Raw genomic sequence first — 20,578 nt, forward strand, 5'->3', positions numbered from 1 at the left:
ATTACATTCTATGGTTGGATTATTAACCGAATATCGCCCTTCAAGTCTGGTAACCTAAGAATTTAGGGAAATGGCCCCTGATTGACGCGAATCCTAAAGAGAGATCTATGGACCTTGACAAGTCCCATTCGGGATACGAATGCTTTAGTACTTTGAGATTATTATACAGGCCAGAGGTTCTGTTTTTGGGATATTCTATGCATTAAGTTAACGTCGGTTACCAGGTGTTCAATCCATATGAATGATTTTTATCTCTATGCAGTTTGCGAAATGCCTGATACGAGAATGATGTTTATGAAAATGAAATCTTGTGGTCTATTATACTATCTGAAATGATTATTTATGATAAACTAATGAACTCACCAACCTTTTGGTTGACACTTGAAAGCATGTTTATTCTCAGGTATGAAAGAAATCTTCCGCTGTGCATTTGCTCATTTAAGAGATATTACTTGGAGTCATTCATGGCATATTTCAAAAGACGTTGCATTCGAGTCGTTGAGTTCATCAAGAATATTATTAAGTCATTTATAGTTGGATATATTATGAAATGGTATGCATGCCGTCAACATTCGATGAAATGAAAGTCTATCTTTTAAAAATGAATGCACTGTTTGTAAAATGTATCATATAGAGGTCAAGTACCTCGCAATGAAATCAACTATTGTGAATCGTTTATAATGTATATGAGCGGGTCCTTTCAATATATATATATATATATATATATATATATATATATATATATATATATATATATATATATATATATATATATACACTAATGTACCTTCGTTCATACCCATTCCTTAAACGATCAAATGTTGCTCGTCTTTCAATTCCTGTTTCTGGCTCAAAATAAAACACTAACACCACCTTCAAACCACACCAACACCACTTCAATCATATTAAACACCAAACCTACTTCACCCTCGTGAAACCACCACCAAGAAAATCACGACCTTGATCATTGTTTCTTCAAACATTAACCAACCAGTTGACATCATCACCTTGACCACCATAACCATCGACAACCATCACCTTCAACTTCTCATCACGTGCTAACTAGTTTCGTTTTTACTCATCTCTTCATTAGAATCATCACACTATGATCTTAAACCACCACCGTCGACTATAAAACACCACCACTTTCTTGCTTTCTTTTTCTGTTGCAACAATTAATTACCATCGAGTAATCAAGTTGTATAACCATTAGTTCCCACTACTATACTCATCCTAGTATACTGAAAAAACATTCACAAACACATTGCTGCTGCTCTGCCAGTTTCTTCTTCATGATTGCTATCATTCGACAGCCCAAAACAGTCGTCACCCATTTGCTATTATTCTGGTGGAACTACCTCACGTATAGTTTTTTTTTATTTGTCCGAAATGAAGTCACCTTGTTCTATATTTATTGCTGTGTCCCCGTATGATTTACAGCAAAGAGAGCATTAGTTGTTGCTTTTTACAAATGAAAAGAAGAGGGGAAGGGGACCAGGATAGCGACGTATTATCTCTTCTTTAAGTCTAGTGGGCGATTACTTTATGGAAGGTGGGATATGTATGATTAAATTGATGATGAGTGATGAATGTAGTCATATATGGCTGCTCAATTTGCTTCCTCCTATTATATTTTTTTTAATGAACCGAACCCCACATCCTCTTTATGTTTCGTGTTCAAACAAGTTAAAAACCAAAAACTTCTTTTTGTGATTCCTATTCTTGTTCGATTAAGGTACCTACAAGCTACTTTTCCCATTTCCTTTTTTTGTTTTGAATTTTAAATATCATAGCAAGGGGGCCGTATTATCTTGCACTTGGCCATTTCCTTTTCGAGGTAGACCAAAGAATAACCCCACGCATTATTTTATGTCGAGCTGATCAACTTGCTGCTACACATTACCATTTCCGTCTTGCTGTTGGGCCGAGAGCCTAAATTGTTGTTGGGCCGGATTTTCTTTTGCTTGATGGGCCGTATTTTTCTTGCTGTTGGGTTGGCATATAGCCTGTCCTTATTTCTGAGTCGATTCACAACCAAACTAGATACCCTTGTTTCCTATTTCTATTTTATGGCTACAAGTCATTTGATCATGGTTCTATTATAATTGAAGATGATGGGGTAGATTAAGAGAATGATATAGATACATGATATAGATACATGATATGGATACATGATATAGATACATGATATAGATACATGTTATTGATGATGATGATATACGGATTATGATTATGCTATAGTGAAGATAACATGAAGCATGATGTATACAATCATGGGGATGTATGTTGTTAGAGATGATGAATAAGATTATCATGATGATGATCGAGTTAGTAAGGATTAGATGAAACGGTTTCAAAGGTTATATACATTAGCGAGCAAATTAAAACAAGAACAAATTAATGACCAGTGGCTTGGAAGGAATTGGTTTAATAGAGAGGTCTCAAGTTCGATCCCCGGCTATGACAATTTTTTTTTTTTAAGAAAAAGGAGAAGAAATAGGGAAACAGAATATTATGGGTTAAATAAAAGAAAAATAAAAACGGACGAATGGTTAAGGATGTTATCGGGTTAGCGGGACATCGCGGGTTCAAACTCGGACTTGGGCATTTTTCTTAAAGGCTACTTCTTTGAGGTAGTATTCCTATTACCATTACTATTATTATTATCATATCATTACTAGTATTAATATAAGTATTATTATTATTAATATTATCATTTTATGAATTAATAAAATAAGTATCATTATTATTTTATCATTTTTATTATTAGTATTATTAGTATTATTATTACTAAGTATTATAAATATTATTGTTATTACTATTATTATCATCATTATCATCATTATTACATTTAACAATTTATTATTTTTAACATTATTATTACTATTATCATTAATTGTATTACTAATATTACCATTAGTATTATTATTACTATTACAACAAATATTATTTATGTAAAATATAATTATTACATATAACATAACTATATTAGTATTTTATTTATTTATTTATTTATTTATTTATTTATTTATGTAAAGTATATAAAATAAATACAGTTAATTGAATTATTAATGAAACACATAATTAAAATAACAATTAAATCATTAACAATATATAAATTTGTTCGATTACCATTATATATATATATATATATATATATATATATATATATATATATATATATATATATATAAATGATATAGTTTCGTGAATCCGAGGCCAACCTTGCACTTGTTCAGTGCTATCATTTGCATTATTGCTACGAAATACAGTATAGTGAGTTCATTTGCTCCCTTTTACTCTTTACATTTTTGGGACTGAGAATACATGCGCTGATTTTATAACTGCTTTATTAAATGTTTTTGAAATATATTTTGAACTGAGAATACGAAATGCTTTTATAAATGTTTGACGCGATATGACACAAGCAAAATATTCCTCGAATGAATTATTATGCAGACAGAAGTTCTGTGGATTATGAATTGAACTAGTTGGACGTGACAATTGCCACTAATTGTTATGAATATTTTCTCCTGATTATTATTGCTTGGTAACCTAAGAATTAGAAAACGGGTATGTCCCTAATTCACACGAATCCTAAAGGTAGCTACCGGGTTTAACACCTACACCCAGAATGTTCACTAGACGGAAGAGCTAGTGGGCATGGTGTTTAGTACTTTGAAGTTTATATATTATACAGACGAGAAGTTCTGTTTTGGGGATATTATTGATGCGCATTATATGTTAAGGTCGGTTACCAAGCCAAGCTATGAAAGCAAAGTGAATGTTATGTAGCGAGAGAATGATTTTTATACACAGGTTATGTGTATTATATTTTGTACACGAGATATGTGTACGGTTACTAAGATTTATGGAAAATGGTTGCGTACACGAGAAAGGTGTACGGTATTTAAAAGATATCGCATGTACATTACAAGTGTGTATAAGATTCGGGCCCATTTGTACCATGCAACATTTAAATTTTGTGGTCTATTAAAATTATGAATTTTATTGTTTACGATAAACCTATGAACTCACCAACCTTTTGGTTGACACTTTTAAGCATGTTTATTCTCAGGTATGAAAGAAATCTTTCGCTGTGCATTTGCTCATATTACATGGAATCGTTCATGGCATATAGAGGTCCGTTCATCGCAATGGTACCAGATGTTAAAGTGTTCGTCTAGGTGAAATTGGACGGGTCATGACAGATTGAATTTTTGGAATTTCAACCATCTTGAAGGTAGCAGCAGCAGTGGCAATTTCTGTAGTTGGAATTTCGGATGAGAAGTCTCAGTTAATGCAATTTTTTAATATGCAAATAAGGTAATGTAATGTACATGTTAAGTTATATTTGTATATTTAGATGTTTGAAAAAAAAACACTTAATATACATAGATAATTTATAATGTGGGATTTTGTAGGAGAGGGTTCTTAAATACATGGAAGTTCTGACCAGGGTTTGTTTGTACAATGAGAGCAGAAATATTTTGTAACGTAAATAGAACACTACTAAACTTAAGAAATGCAAATGAAAAGCACTCTTAACAACGACTAATAAATCCGACGCAACGCGAGGGTTCTAACACTAGTTAAAAACTGTGATCGTCGATGCAAGCGTCGAATATACCCTAAGCTCAACAATCAAATAACAAAATACAACTTTTCTGGGTGTTTGGGCCATAAAAAAATAATAATAACAAAATAAAAACTACAACTACAAGCCCAAAACACAACAAAAACTAAAATACATCAATCCAACTCAAATCTATCTATATACACATATAAAGCTCTAAAATGATAATGTAATCAATCCACTGATTACCCTTAAATTTAGATAATGATGATGTCATTATTTTATACTCAGTATTAATTTATTAAAAAAATAATATGGCATCTTTCATAAAAGGATATTCTAATATCTCCTAAATAAAATAACAAACTCGCATCCGTTTTAATTTACTCTTCTATCCATTTTATTGTTCAATAATCGTGCTTTTCTTCTTTACAATCAATTTAATTCTACATTATAGCCTTGCAAATACGATTATTCGATCCAATCCGGTTTGTAATTAACTTTTACATTCAATTTTGTCTGATTATATGTTATCAGTTTTTATTTGATGGAACCACAGTTTTGTTTGATTGATGGAATCACACTTAATACACTCAAAGTTTTATTGATGTTTCTCTTAGTTGTATTATCATGTGAGAGTTGAATATTTTTAATACACTCAACTTAATTACGATTATTCAATTCAACCAAGTTTGTTGTTAACTTTACATTCAATTTTGTTTGATTATATGTTATCAATGTTTATTTGATGGAACCACGGGTTTGTTTGATTGATGGAACCACATTTAATACACTTAAAGTTTTATTGATGTTTCTATTAGTTGTGTTATCATGTGAGAGTTGAATATTCTAAATTTAGAGCTTAGTTTTATGAAGAAACTTTGAGTGTATTAATATAGGGCTTAATATGTTCTTAAACTTTGAGCGTAGTAAAATGATATCTATCTATGCATCTTTGTTTGTTATTCTGCAATTGATAGCATATAAGCTACCAGTTAAGGGAATATCCATTTGCAATACATAGATACAATTTTTATGATAATAATTCAACTCTGAATATGTGGTATATATCTTATCATTGTGGTGACATCTTTTCTTAGAATGTAGATTACAACAATACAACATCCATGATGGATATATACCTATTGTAGTGATGTTGATGAGTTTAGATTGTTGTTCTTCAACTAACCCGTAAAATCACGAGTCATTCGACTAGTCTATTAAAATCCACTTCAAATTCCACAGCTTTTGGTACCTTTTAAACTGCTTTGGTCTTCTTAACCTTCACCAGAAGCAATTTAAATCTAATATAGGTATAGATAACCTTACCTAATTCCTCCCCACATCTTCTTGGATGCTTAAAAGTTCTAAACTTCATTTCTTGCCAAACATATTAAACGCTAGCAACAAACACCGGTCTCTATTAATGATATTATACAATATACTAAATATAAGAGTGAATGATGTCCCTAATGACAGAACTTGAACCTGAATACTGATATAATAAATATTTACAAGTTTATAATAAATATTTACAAGTTAGCAGAGGTGAACACTAAAAAAGCCCTTATTTTTTGTTAAAAAAGAATTTTTGAGTGTAAACTTTTTTTCCCATTAAATCCAGGTGGGGCTAGGGATGGCGCCCGCGGGCCATGGGCACGAGTTATATATACCCGCGTACCGCCCGTCGGGTTGTTTTAATGTTCGTTGAGACCCGCTACCCGCCCACGAGTAAAAGAAATTTGTCCATGCCCGTGACACGCGGATACTCGTGATACAACTTCGTTAATTTTTTTTAGAAAGGAAATTTTATTAATTAAAAACAATATGTACAATTAACATGTGTTAAATGACGTGAAAGTCAAGTTTTTACTTATATGTAATATTATATTGCAGTACAAGTAAAATTCTTTTTAAATTGATAATTGTATGTATAAACTCACGGATAAATTAAATTTTTTTCATAAATTAGCGGATCGGGTTTCACCCGCGACGGGTCATTATGTACCCTTGACCCGCCCGTGACCGTTGGCGAGTATAATTTTTTACCCGTACCCGTGCCGGCGGGTAAGATTTTATGATTTTACCTGTCCATCATGGATTGGGTACCCGCGGGTCACGGGTTTTTTCTCGCTCATTGCCATCCGATCCCTAGGTGGGGCGGATATATACCCCTGAATCCCCGATTGGTCTCGAAGTTACTGTTCACGATTTTTTTTCTGTTCACGTTTTTTTATTTACTGTTAACTTTTTTTAAGCGTAGCGCGAAGCGCGTGACCATCTTTCTTGTTCCATACATTATTAGTATATGGATATGGATATTGTGACAAACTATAGGTACTATCCTGTAACTGATATGGAATACCTCTTAATAACATTTTCGATTTCATGTTATGGAATACCTCTTAATAACATTTTCGATTTCATGTTATCATTTTATTTACTTGTATTTTTTAAGTCTAAAATTACTCATCCTATATATCTAAATCTTACTTACGGTGTATATATAGTACCACGTAGTGTATGTGTATGTATGTAAGTAAGCATATACATGAATGCAGGATACAAATATTCGTACTACGTGTTTAGATAAAACATAAACACATATTTTAATGAGTAAAAAAATGTACAGTACATGTTTCTACTAGTAGTTTTTTATTGAATGGAGTAGTAGATAGATAATAACTAGATATGTTATCCGATATTTGCTTTTAGCAAATGTGGTAAGTGGTTGAAGGTAAAAGTGGATTAGTTTTGCTATTTAGAGGAAGGTTATTATTTCCTTTTCCTGGAACCCCACAAATGCATTCATTCTATACTATTCCTACCTTCCTTTTTCTCTTTCTTCTTTTATTGGCAAAGACTCTCTGATCCATCACTGTTTTCTACAACTATCCCATCTCATCTTCTCCCTTCTACAAAAAGGTAAACAAATATATCATCAAAATCCAGATTTTTTTCACCTAAACACATACCTTCTTTTGCATGTTCATGAAGATCTAACCCATAAGAAATGCTAATCATTAGAAAAATTGTTGCTTTACTAGCTTGATTGTTAGCTGGGGTTTTGCTTTTTAGATCTGAAACATCAAATCTTGATTAAAAACGTCCTTTTTTCATGTGGGTCGATTTCTTTATAAAACTGAAAATTTGTATGACTATTGTGTGTTACAGAAGGTATATATAGTTTTATTTGAATGGCTAGAGAGAAGATAAAGATTAGAAAAATTGATAATATAACAGCAAGGCAAGTGACCTTTTCAAAGAGAAGAAGAGGGCTTCTGAAAAAGGCCGAAGAGCTGGCCGTACTTTGTGACGCCGACGTTGCTCTTGTCATCTTTTCGGCCACCGGAAAACTGTTTGAGTACGCTAGTTCCAGGTACTATGTGTATATATAGTACTTCAAAACCCTAGCTATGTAACTGTATAATTAGTACTAGCACTTGTTTTGCTTGTTCAAACTTCAAAGCTTTCCACTTACGGAAATATATACATTTATATTTTTATATTGTAATAAATAATAATAAATATACATAAATTTTGTTTTCTCATCGAAACAATAAAACTAGCATCAAACTTTATTTAGGAGGTTGTTTTGTGGAGTTGTGAGTGGAAGCTAGAGAGGCCGCCCGGGCCGGGCAGGTTAATTAAGTTTTGATTTCTTAATTAATTAATTACGTAAATTTCACTCATATGTATATGCTATTTTGTTTAGATTTAGTAAAGTAATATTTGCCCTTTATGTATAAAGTATAAAGTTATAAGAGCAAACTGTATATATATATAGCTTTATTTATGCGTTATTTTATCCTCAAGAATGATCAATTAATTAATTTCTTCATTTCATTTCAAAATTAAACCTTAAAGCATTTAGATAAAACTAATAGTACGGGAGTATAAATATATTTACATGATTTTTAAGGACATGTATATGAACTTTTAAGTTGAAACAGTCATTTAACTAAGACAAAATTTCATTCCTCGTCCCTGAACTTTACATCAACTTTGACTCCTTATCCTTTTTCTTTTATTTATGCATCCCTCGTCCATAATATATCAAAAATCTACATCCCTCGTCCTCCCGTCTATTCTCTGTCTATTTTGCCGTTACCTTCCTATCACGTGCAAAGCACGTGGGGTAAAAAGGTCATTATTAAACTACAGGGACGAGGAGTGTAATTATGTATTCTTCTTCGATATTCAATTTAGTCTCAAAATTATAAACCCTAATAAAATCAAATTAATTCCTCTTGTTTCATAAATCATAAACCACATCTATAAATCGACGGGAGTGGAGTGCATATACAAAAATCATTCCAATTCTCTATTTACATCCGACACTTATTCAAATTCACTAATCCAAAACACAAATTCACAACACATTCTGTATCATATTATCATATTTTTATTTCAAAATCAACAATTACAACAAATCAACATCACATATTCATTTACATATACTGTTCGTGCCATATGTATACATCATCATATATGCTCAAATACTAAACTCATTATGTGATGATAATCAACTTGAAGTGAGCAGAAATTTATGATTCTCATCATCAACTGATTACTCTATATCATTCAATTCGGATTATCATTAACAAAATCTTCATGAATTTGAAGTTCCTTGTTCGTTGGGCATAAACTCAAAATTTGAGGTCTCTAGATCGTTTTAGCAGATCAATGATGAAATTGTTGATGGATTGAAGTATTTATTTATCAGATGAAACTATTTGAAGCATCAATTGTCATTGAATCAACCTAAATCGATCTAAATCTCAAAGTCAACGTATGAAGCTCGTCGGTCAACATTTTGATTCATGAATTATTAGATGTTTCGGGATCAATTGTTGCTTGTCGAGTGTTAGCTATTGCATTTGAAATAACTTTCATGTGAAGATCGTGGCCTGAAAGCACTTAATTCCAGATTTCAAATTTTTTTGTTCATCATGAAGATGCCGACTGTTCATCCTCAATTTCAATATTCTGTTGATATTTTTGGACTGGATTTTTGCACAGAAGTGTTAATCGCTAGTCCTGCAGTGTGTATCAATCGATTTTCAGCTTCATATCACAGAAGTATTTAGGGTTTATGATTTATGATTGGGGACTAAATTGAAGAAGAAGACATAATTACGCTGCTACTCGTCCCTGTAGTTTGATAATACCTTTTTACCCTGCTCTGCACGTGATAGGAGGGTCACGGCAAAATAGACAGAAAATAGACGGGAGGACGAGGGATGTAGATTTCTGATACATTAGGGACGAGGGATGCACAAAAAAAAGAAAAAGGACAGGGAGTCAAAGTTGATGTAAAGTTCAGGGACGAGGAATGAAATTTTGTCTTTAACTAAACAATATTCATGATTTTTGAGTACCTTGTCTTGTAAAGAATACATGAGTAATTTCTAAATTATTGTATTTTCAATCTTTTAATTGAAATATGATGATGATGATGATGATGATGATGCATGTTGATTTTTATTTACATAAATTACATGTTTAATAGTGATCAGACATGATAACAATCTTCTGATTGGAGAATATAACAAAAATGTACGTACTGTGTCTGTGATTTTGCTTTCTTTTGTTTATCTTGATCTGGAACGTACGTACTCATTATTATTCCCACCATTAGTGGACACTAATTAATACGAGTAATATATCCAAAATTTGCGGTTCACGATATATAATACAGTATCCAAAAGGTTTTTTTGACCTGTAATACTTACATTTTTACGATATAAATAAATATATACCGGGTTGCTAGCTCCTAACTACATTAATTACGAAGTAATATTGATATTTGATACACACTACAAAGCAGGATCGGTCCCGAAACTTTAAGTACCTAGAACGAGATGAAAAAAAAAATTTATTTCATAACGAATAATATAAACTATTTAAAAATGCCCTTAATTAGACCCTAACGAATTGTATAAGTTATTTAAGAAAGGTCGTTTGGAACTTGCTGGAATATTAGTGGACTTTGACTTCCTTTTTTCCGGGGCCTTTAATTGTTGTTTTTTGGGTCTATTGTATTCCGTCTTCGCTTTTTTGGTTATGTTTCCCTACTTTCCAAGTTTCTAAAATCTCTGATTGTATCTGTGTATATAAAAAAATTGAGCCCCTGAAAATTTTGTACCCTTAGCGGTCGATCGAGTTGCACCACCTCTGGGCTGCCCTGGACGACTGGAGCTAAGTATTCTATGAATGTACTCACAATCACATTTTAGTTTCACTGAATGTAATATGCTTTCTCTTCAATTTACAAATACAAAGTTTTGTAATATTAATTTACTTACTTTTTTTTTTTGTAGCATGCAAGACTTACTCGGAAAATATAAACGACATTCAACAAATAACAACGATGATAAACCTCACGAACATTCACTCGATCTTCAGGTTTAATTTCCCGGCCTTATATATCTTTTAACCATTCTATCATGTTATCTTAATTAATTAGTATCAAAAAATAACAGTTATGATATACGAATATATATTGTTGATGGTTGGGGATTAATTAAAAGATACACGACTATATAAGTATCATATTATTACGTTGATATAAATATTCTATTCACGAGCGTAAGAGTTTACTGCTCACGCGTCAGAATACTACTCATCCGCCGCCCATTATCCCTTTTCATTTGTCGGAAACACTATTAATCCCTCATTAAACATCGTTCGTCTCGTCCGTCGGAAAACACTGTTCATCCGTCAAAAAAACACTTCTAACGCGTCGGAAAACATTGCTCATCGTAAAAAAAGTGTTTTTTTCGCGTCGGAAAACATTGCTCATCGTAAAGGATTTTTCGATATAAAATGATTTCCGGCTATCGGATGGTATTCTAATTACTTAGAATATCCATATATATATAGAACAAAAGATTTCGTAAATTACGGAGGGATTTACGGAATATGCCAGGCAAAGTTTACAGTAACAGATACGCTAAGATATGAATTAGCAGATATGCTAAGATATGGATTTTGTCTATACACTATTCATGCAATCAATGCCGTAAACGTGTCTAGACTAAGAATGATAAGCAGGTAATTTTTTAAGGATGATAAGCAGGTAATTTTCGACAAAAATGATAAGCAAAACTTTTGACACGCAGACACGGTCGAAGTCCAGACTCATTAATGCATCTTAATATCTATCAGTTAGACACACTAATGCAAGACCTGGTTCGCTAAGACCACCGCTCTGATACCACATGAGACGACCCGTCCTAATCCATAAGGACGAATACAATAACATATGATTACATCGTGAGGTATTTGATCTCTATATGATACATTTTACAAACATTGCATTCGTTTTTAAAAGATAAACTTTTATTTCATCGAAAGTTGACAGACATGCATACCATTTCATAATATCCAAACTTTAAATGACCTAATCTGTCATTTACTTTAATTATAATCTTTATTGAACTCAACGACTTGAATGCAACGTCTTTTGAAATATGCCATGAAAGACTCCAAGTAATATCTTTAAAATGAGCAAATGCACAGCGGAAGATTTCTTTAATACCTGAGAATAAACATGCTTTCAAGTGTCAACCAAAAGGTTGGTGAGTTCATTAGTTTATCGTAATCAATCAATCATATCCATAATTTTAATAGACCATAAGATTTTATATTTCCATTTCTCATAAACATAATGCATGCATATAGCCATCTGCATAAAAATTATTCATATGGATTGAACACCTGGTAACCGACATTAACCATAATGCATAGAATATCCCCACAGACATCGTCGTCTGTATAATAATAATCTCGAAGTACTAAAGCCATCCATAGACATGAATGGGGGTTGTTGGGCCCAATAGATCTATCTTTAGGATTCGCGTCAATTAGGGGCCATTTTCCTAATTCTTAGGTTACCAGACTTGAAGGGCGATATTCGATTTCGATAATCCAACCATAGAATGTAATTTCGATTACTTATGTCTATTTCGCAAAACATTTATAAAAGTAGCGCATGTATTCTCAGTCCCAAAAATATATATTGCAATGCATTTAAAAAGGGAGCAAATGAAACTCACAATACTGTATTTCGTAGTAAAAATACATATGATGGCATTGAACAAGTGCAAGGTTGACCTCGGATTCACAAACCTATATTAATTATATATATTTATATGTTGGTCAATATCTGTCTAGCAATTTAGGTCAGGTCATAGTGTATCACAATCCTAATGCTCGAGATCGATATGCAAAAGTTAACAAAATTCGTTTGACCCAAAATGACTTTTAAAATCTATACATGTTTATTATATACCTTAAATATAGTCATTTTATATATTTAAATATATTTATCAGATTTTATTAGAGTAAATAATAAAAGTCATTTATTAATAAAATTTTATATTAAAATATATATATGATAAAAATATACTTTTATATATCTTAAGTAATAAAATTTATAAAGTTCATTTAATATCATAAAAATATAATGATAGGTATTATAAATGTAACTATATTACATGTAGTAAAATATCTTTGTATCACATATTTATTTGATAAATAATATTGATAATAATAATAAAAAAGATTGCATTATTTTGTAATAATAATAATAATTATTATTATTCTACTAATAATAAAAATAACCATATTTATATTTACTGATGATATTTATAATAATAAAATGATTATTCTAATCATGATAATTTTAATAATAACGATAATTTTTATTATTAACTGTAATAATAATGTTTTATAAAAGTAATAATTTTATTCAAAATGATAATAATAATACTAAAATGATAATAATAATGATATTCCTATTAAAATGATAATTTTAATAAAAATGATTGTTTTAATATTAATGATACTTTTAATAATAATAATAACGATAAAACTAATAAAATGGTAGTTTTGATACAAACATTAATTATTTTTGTAATAATAATAATAATAATAATAATAATAATAATAATAATAATAATAATAATAATAATAATAATAATAATGATGATTATTATTAGATAATAATAATAATGACGATAACGATAACGATAACGATAATAATAATCATTTTAACAATAATACCTAAAATTCAGTTGACTATAACTTCTAATCTGTTCATCGAAACCATTCGATATCTAAATGAAAAGTTATTGATTTTTCGTCAACTTTCCAATGACATGCATATCATATACCTTATCCTAGTAGCATATGTACTAAATTCATGAGCTATCCTAAATTATTTAATGACGAAATTAAACATACAAGCATGCATAATCATATATACTCGAGCACTAGTCAGAGATACACTATTAATATATAAAAGTTAAGTTACGAGTGCTCACGTATCAATATTGAGATTCAATATTGCAGGAAAGTACAAAAACACAACGGAGACGATAAACACTAGGTTGACCTCACGAGCATACCCCCGAATCATACCCATAACCTCCAAAGTTATAACCCATAATTTTCTTAGCTCTATCCCTCTCGAAAAACCCATTTTGAAAACACGCGAGCAGAACCTCGTCGTAGTATTTTATGTATAAATAATAAATAATAATAATAATAATACTGATAATAATAAGGTTAATAATAATGTTAATCTTAATAATAATAATATTTATGTATATATGTGAGAAGAGATTGAGAGATGAATGAGGAATGGATCGGCCAGAGTAATCGAGCTTTTATACAACAAACCTGAGTTGCCCTACCATGCGATCGCATGGTTTCGCAGGCATAAGGCCATGCGATCGCATGGTCCTTCTGTCATGCACCCAAATCGTTTAACTTCTTCTGCCGACAGTTTATTTAATTAAATATATATTTATTTAATTAATTTATATAATTATATATATATTATATTATATTTACGAGTATAGACGACTTGTAACATTAGTTCCGATGACTTGTACGTTCACGCTCGACTTGTGTCCTGGTTCCGGTTTCTTGAACGCATTTTCGTACGTTTAGAAAACTAGTACATTATGTTGCGCGACGCGTACCTTTAATAATAATTCGACTTAATTCATCATTAACTATATTATTCAAAGTGTAACTTAATCATTTAAGTGTTTTGGTCATTTGCTTCTATAAATCATGTTCTTGCTAATTATTAAAATATATTAAATAATATGATTTTTAAATCAAAACGTTTTATGACCAAGTTAATATTATATATTATCACTTTGTAAAATATAAATATATATATATATATATATATATATATATATATATATATATATATATATATATATATATATATATATAAAATTAAATCACGAACCGTTATCATTTATAACTTGTCAAAAGGTTTCTAGAAAGATTCTAATTTTTAAGATAACGTTAAAACCTTTATCCTTATTAAAATGACTCGGTAACAATTTGTCAAAAGTGGTTCCAGACATTTATAAAGTTATATTCCTTTTTAAAGAAGACGTGACACTCAAATTTCTAAAATTTATAACAGTAAAAGATAATGATAATAACTTTAATAATTTACTTCTTGACATATTGTAAAATGTACAAATCTTTCGAAACATATCGTGGTACGTTTTATATCTATTAAATGTATTCGAAACCACCTATATATAAGCTCAATATACTTGTCTATATATATATACACACGTTTCACATAACACTTTTTATTACGTAAACGTTTATTTATACGTTTAATATTTTGCTAAAATTTACAAGTCATAAAATAGATTTCCTAATATATTTACATGTCAATCAAACCGTTTAATATTTTGTTAATATATCACATATATATATATATATACATATCTATTCACACATAATTGTTCGTGAATCGTCGGGCACGGTCAAAGGGTAATTGATTACATGATTGTAATTCCAAGATTTTGAGATTTAACAATACAGACTTAGCTTATCGTGTCGGAAATATATAAAGATCAAGTTTAAATTTGGTCGGAAATTTCCGGGTTGTCACAATTTGGTGATAAAATTGTTGCAACACATATTAGTGTACAAGATCAGGTTAAACGGAAAGCTGATATGAGTAGTATAACACATAAAGATATTTGTGACAAACAGTTCCAAGAAAAAGAGGGTTGATGTTAAAGAAATAGTCACGGTATTAATGAGTTTTTCGTTAAGTACATATAAGAAGTTAAAGAGGATCGTCAACAAGGAGTTTGTAATTGATTTGTTTGAGTTTAAACCGGGTATCTTATCTTATTTGGATTGGAATCACGGACAAGTTATTTTAAAAAAGGAAAGAATGACACGATACAGAACAAAATGAAACTTTACCCGTAAGAAATTGGATGGATTCTCTCTAAAGTTTAATCTTATCTTCAAAACTTTTAATATATCAATTCCCTTGTTATATACTCGTATTTGATTTGATTGATGTATTTATATTCTTATGAGTTTATGATTAGTACATTACAAATAGGGTTAATGTGTTTATAGTTAGTTTTCATTAGTCTTGAATATTCTAAATATATTAGTACTTTCTTTAAATTTCTCGGGTTTACCAATTAACTGTTTATTTATTGTGTGGAACTAACGTTTGTCTTCAAAAGAAAAACCTCTAAAGAAAATTGTGAAATAGTAATTTTCAAGAATAGCATTAGTCTAAATTAGTTAATATCCAACATCTAGTAAATAATCCACCCGTTGCATTGAACCCTGATTTTTCAATACCCGTTATATGTCATTATTCTGTTAGATTGTGGAAAGTGATGAGAATATGATGGGCAATGAGGTAGTCGACAAGAATCGTGAATTGAGGTACGTATTTGATTATTTCTAGATTTCCGTCCAAATTATTGTCCCCGTGTGTACATTATGAAACTCCTGACATACATACATACATACATACATACATACATCACTAACGCATACGAGTGTCACAATAACAGTCAGCTCCGCGGTGAGGACCTTCACGGACTAACTCTAGATGAACTTCAACGATTGGAGACCATGCTCGAAGGAGGTCTTAACCGTGTGCTCCAAACAAAGGTTAATTTTTTTTTATTACATTTTTTTTCTTTATTAATTTTTTCTTAATTGTTCTAGCTAGCTAGCGTTTGTTTTAGAAATTTAGGTACATTCTGATGTGTTGCTTTATTTAATTTATATATACCAGGATGAAAGGATTGCAAATGAGATAGCAAGTCTTCAACAAAAGGTAGGGTTTCAAGTATTTTATGATTGATCTATCAGTCGTCTACAGCTTATGGGATGTGATATTCACACACTACTTTTTGATCCATACACACTAACTTACTATTATATCATTAATTAATTACAATAATGTAGTCTCAACTTCCTAGATAAACTTAGGAATATAATTATGAGTTTTATGATAAAAAGTGTGTATGAATAAAAAAAAAGTGTGTGAGTATCACCTCTCATAGCTTATATGCGATTAGAGTCTATTGTTGACTTTATATAGTCAAATGAAAAATATGACATTAATTGTTCCTAGGGCTGAAAGTACAAGTATAATACTAAGTTATACAGTAGGAATGTATGCACTTATTAGCTTATATATATATATACTAGATTTAAGAGCCCGTGCGTTGCACGGAGACTCCTAATCAAACTAAATTGAAATGTTATATCATTTAACGTTATGATAAAACTACAAACTCGTACCTACTGGTAAACGTTATAATGTTTATTGCAATCAAATTATTAGTAGTATTATAAGTACTATGTTAATGTTAATATATGTTTTGTAATCAGTTTTTTAAGTCTCCATTTTGCAGATAAAGACAGTACCACATGTATTGATATGCATGAAATAAACATAATTTGCTTAAATAATTTTGTTTGAACGTCATGCTGTTTTACCAACAAATATGACAAATGAGTTGTAATGTCTAAATGGGTAACATAAAGCAACTATAAAAGTGTTTTATGTTATTTTGTTACAAACATAAGTAGAATAAAACATCACCTGAAGCGGTGAAATGGTGAAGTTTTATTGTTGATAAATTTGATCAGCGCCAGAAACAAAATGTCTACAGTTCTAATGTCATCATCTAGATTTAAGAGTCTGTGCGTTATAATACATAGATTATACTATTATGATATATATAAATAAATATAATATAATATTATTAATATAATACATAATATATAATATCATTAAAAATATATAATATATAATAATGAAGTATGTTTAAATTTATTGTTGAACCGGCAAAAAAAAGGAGGTTGACTTTCCAGATCTAGTCATATATGAACTCAAATGTTTGATGCAAATCATCAACTACTTCGACCACAGAAAAAACTTCTGGTAAGCATTGAAGATATATCGTTTTCAAAGGTATATATGCATATGCATACAATTCAATAAGGAACTAATACTACCATTTTCTATAATGAGTCTACTATATTTGACTATGTAAAGTCAAAGGTTGAATGTAGGTTTTATAAGAATTTGGATTTGGATTTATCGATCATACATACATTTTGCAAGGCGTCAACAGCAATCTTAATGACTATGTGCAGGGTTTACAGTTGATGGAAGAGAACAAGCTCCTGAAACAACAGGTAATTAAGGCTCATAATTATTCTTATATTACAAATTTATTTATTTATAATTATTATATCTTTTTATTTTTACTTTTCATATGCCTATATAATTGAATCGATGAATTGTATACGATCGAATACAAAATTTCTTTTACTATGAATGTCTAGATGACGACTTTGATGTCGAACGGAAAAAGGCCTCGTACAACAACAACGGCTACTGAATTGGAGAATTTGGTAATTAACCCAGAAGATCAAGGACAATCGTCAGAATCTGTGACTACTAACGTATACAGTTGTAACAGTGGACCTCCTCCTGAAGATGATTGCTCTGATACTTCTCTTAAACTTGCGTAAGTAATATTTTAATTTGTTACACATCATGAATTTGTGTTCTTCATGTATCATTCATGACTTTTAACCTTCATTTTGCATGCATATATGTAGAGTTATATTTTTTTAGTTCTAATTATATACATGCTATATTATATGTATCAATCAGGTTGCCCTTCAACGGATAGACATTTATGGAAATTACACGGTTGTAGATGTTGATCGAGATCGTGTTGTGGTGTTTCGAATCGAAGGGAATAAGAATTCTATGTGTACCTTCAATTAATTTATCGTGTGTACCTTCAATCGAAGGGAATAAGCATGTGTTGGCTATATGAAAACATAACTAAGACTTCGGAAACTAACGTTTTGATGTTCTTAACAATTTTACATTATATATACATATAATATTTTTTATTTGTTAAAGAGAAAGATTTTTTTTTTTAAAATGTTTTTTTTGGTTATAATAATTATAGAAATGGTTTTTCAAATAAACTAATTATAAAAATAGGAAAACCGAACAACGAAACGCCGGTTTGTATATTTTGGAGCCAAACCGGCATTTGAAACATCGGGTTGGACACGGGTTGGGCACGTGTTTAATTCTCAGTCAAACCGGCAAATGAAGTGTAGGTTTGACCGTTTGACCGTAACAGTTTTCGCACCAACCACCTTTTCATTTATTCTCTAACCCGTGACATAATTGCTGCGAATCAAATTTTGCCATGTGTCCAAACCGGCAATTGAAAGGCCGGTTTGAAGCTTTGTATAATCCGACCTATGGTACATCGGTTTGTATCACTCCACCATTCTCATTCACCTTTTAACACACACACGAATCACACACGAATTTGCAATGAATCCCGCCCAACCTCGAGCAACTCCGCTCGACGAATCACTATTATTTTTGCAATCTCAAGGAACTCACGAAGCGTACAAGGTTTTTATGGGTGCTATTCAAGATCCTGGTGTTCCTGATAGATCGAAAAAAGTTAAACCAAGACGATCAGATTGGGGTTTATGGCATCATATGGAAGGTCTGACAGCTGCAGACGAGTTTATAGACCCACGGGTATACCGTTATATTCAACAAACGGGTTTAGGGCATGTTTTCAAAATAGGATACCAACTATTAGACCACGCTCTTATTTCAGCGCTGGTTGAACGGTGACGGCCGGAGACGCATACCTTTCACTTCCCTAATGGTAAAATGTTTTTAACCAAATAATTTGTATTTAATTTAATTAGTATTTTAATTGATTAAATGTATAAAATATATATATAATTTGTATTTAAATTAATTTATATATATAATCCATATATAAATGTATAATTGTGTTTAAAATACTCCCACCGTCTCACTACAAGTGTTCACTTACTTTTTGCACACAGTTTTAGGAAATTCCACTAACTTCATTCTCCACCAATCAGAATTCTTCTCTCTCCAGCATAACCTCTTCTCATTGGTTGATATACAAAGTCGACACTTGTAATGGGACATCCCAAAATAGAAATGTAGACACTTCAAATGGGACGGAGGGGGTATATAACTAGAAAAAAATTCGACCGCGCGTTGCTGCCGTTGTCTATAACGCGCGATCAAATTTGTATATACGTTGTTTGGTACCTAATATATCTAGTAGGTTGGGTTGCTTGTTGGACGCGTATGTATATATATGAAATATAGCCCAAAATATTTAGTGTTTTTAACGATGTCTGTTTCGCGTATAGTTAGTCGCGTTGTGTTTGTAAAATTATTTCGAGTTGAACGGTGGTCTCGGAAAAATTTAACTCGCACCGAGCGAGAATATAGGGCACGTTATTTAGTGTTTTTTAACGATGTTCGTTTCGCGTATAGTTAGTCACGTTGTGTTCGCGAGATTTTTTCGAGTTGAACGGTGGGCTCCGAGAAATTTAACTCGCACCGAGCGAGAAGATAGGGCCCGTTATAAATTCGGGTGAAATTAGTTTGTATGATCCTTGACATCCAATGATCCTTTGAATGGACCGTATGGTGTGAGGTATATTATTTGTAATTTATATACTTCTAGTTACTAGTTACTTCTAGTTCTTTTGATTATTTGTAACTATATAAGACATTTTCATTAATGTAGGTGGTATGGACGCCGGAGCTTCGAACTTACACCCACACATGTATTGAGTACGTGT

General features: G+C 31.0%; 1 protein-coding gene across 1 annotated transcript; it reads left to right on the forward strand.

Annotated features, from left to right (window-relative positions):
• Positions 1-7,376: 7,376 nt before the first annotated feature.
• Positions 7,377-18,826, forward strand: LOC139850549 (MADS-box protein AGL24-like). The gene is made up of 9 exons (XM_071840114.1): positions 7,377-7,501; positions 7,751-7,955; positions 10,900-10,984; positions 16,260-16,321; positions 16,453-16,552; positions 16,680-16,721; positions 18,053-18,094; positions 18,245-18,429; positions 18,579-18,826. Exons 2-9 carry the CDS (start codon positions 7,774-7,776, stop codon positions 18,595-18,597), a joined length of 717 nt encoding a protein of 238 aa, XP_071696215.1. The 5' UTR covers positions 7,377-7,501; positions 7,751-7,773; the 3' UTR covers positions 18,598-18,826.
• The last annotated feature ends 1,752 nt before the right edge of the window (positions 18,827-20,578 follow it).

This window comes from Rutidosis leptorrhynchoides, chromosome 5 (genome assembly GCF_046630445.1).
Source record: "Rutidosis leptorrhynchoides isolate AG116_Rl617_1_P2 chromosome 5, CSIRO_AGI_Rlap_v1, whole genome shotgun sequence".
Taxonomy (NCBI): domain Eukaryota; kingdom Viridiplantae; phylum Streptophyta; class Magnoliopsida; order Asterales; family Asteraceae; genus Rutidosis; species Rutidosis leptorrhynchoides.

Excerpts from the sequence above, each read along its gene's own strand:
- LOC139850549 (XM_071840114.1), top strand. The coding sequence starts at position 7,774 with ATGGCTAGAGAGAAGATAAAGATTAGAAAAATTGATAATATAACAGCA. Across the intron at positions 16,553-16,679 it reads ACCGTGTGCTCCAAACAAAG|GATGAAAGGATTGCAAATGA; the intron begins GTTAATTTTTTT and ends TATATATACCAG. Across the intron at positions 18,095-18,244 it reads ACAAGCTCCTGAAACAACAG|ATGACGACTTTGATGTCGAA; the intron begins GTAATTAAGGCT and ends ATGAATGTCTAG.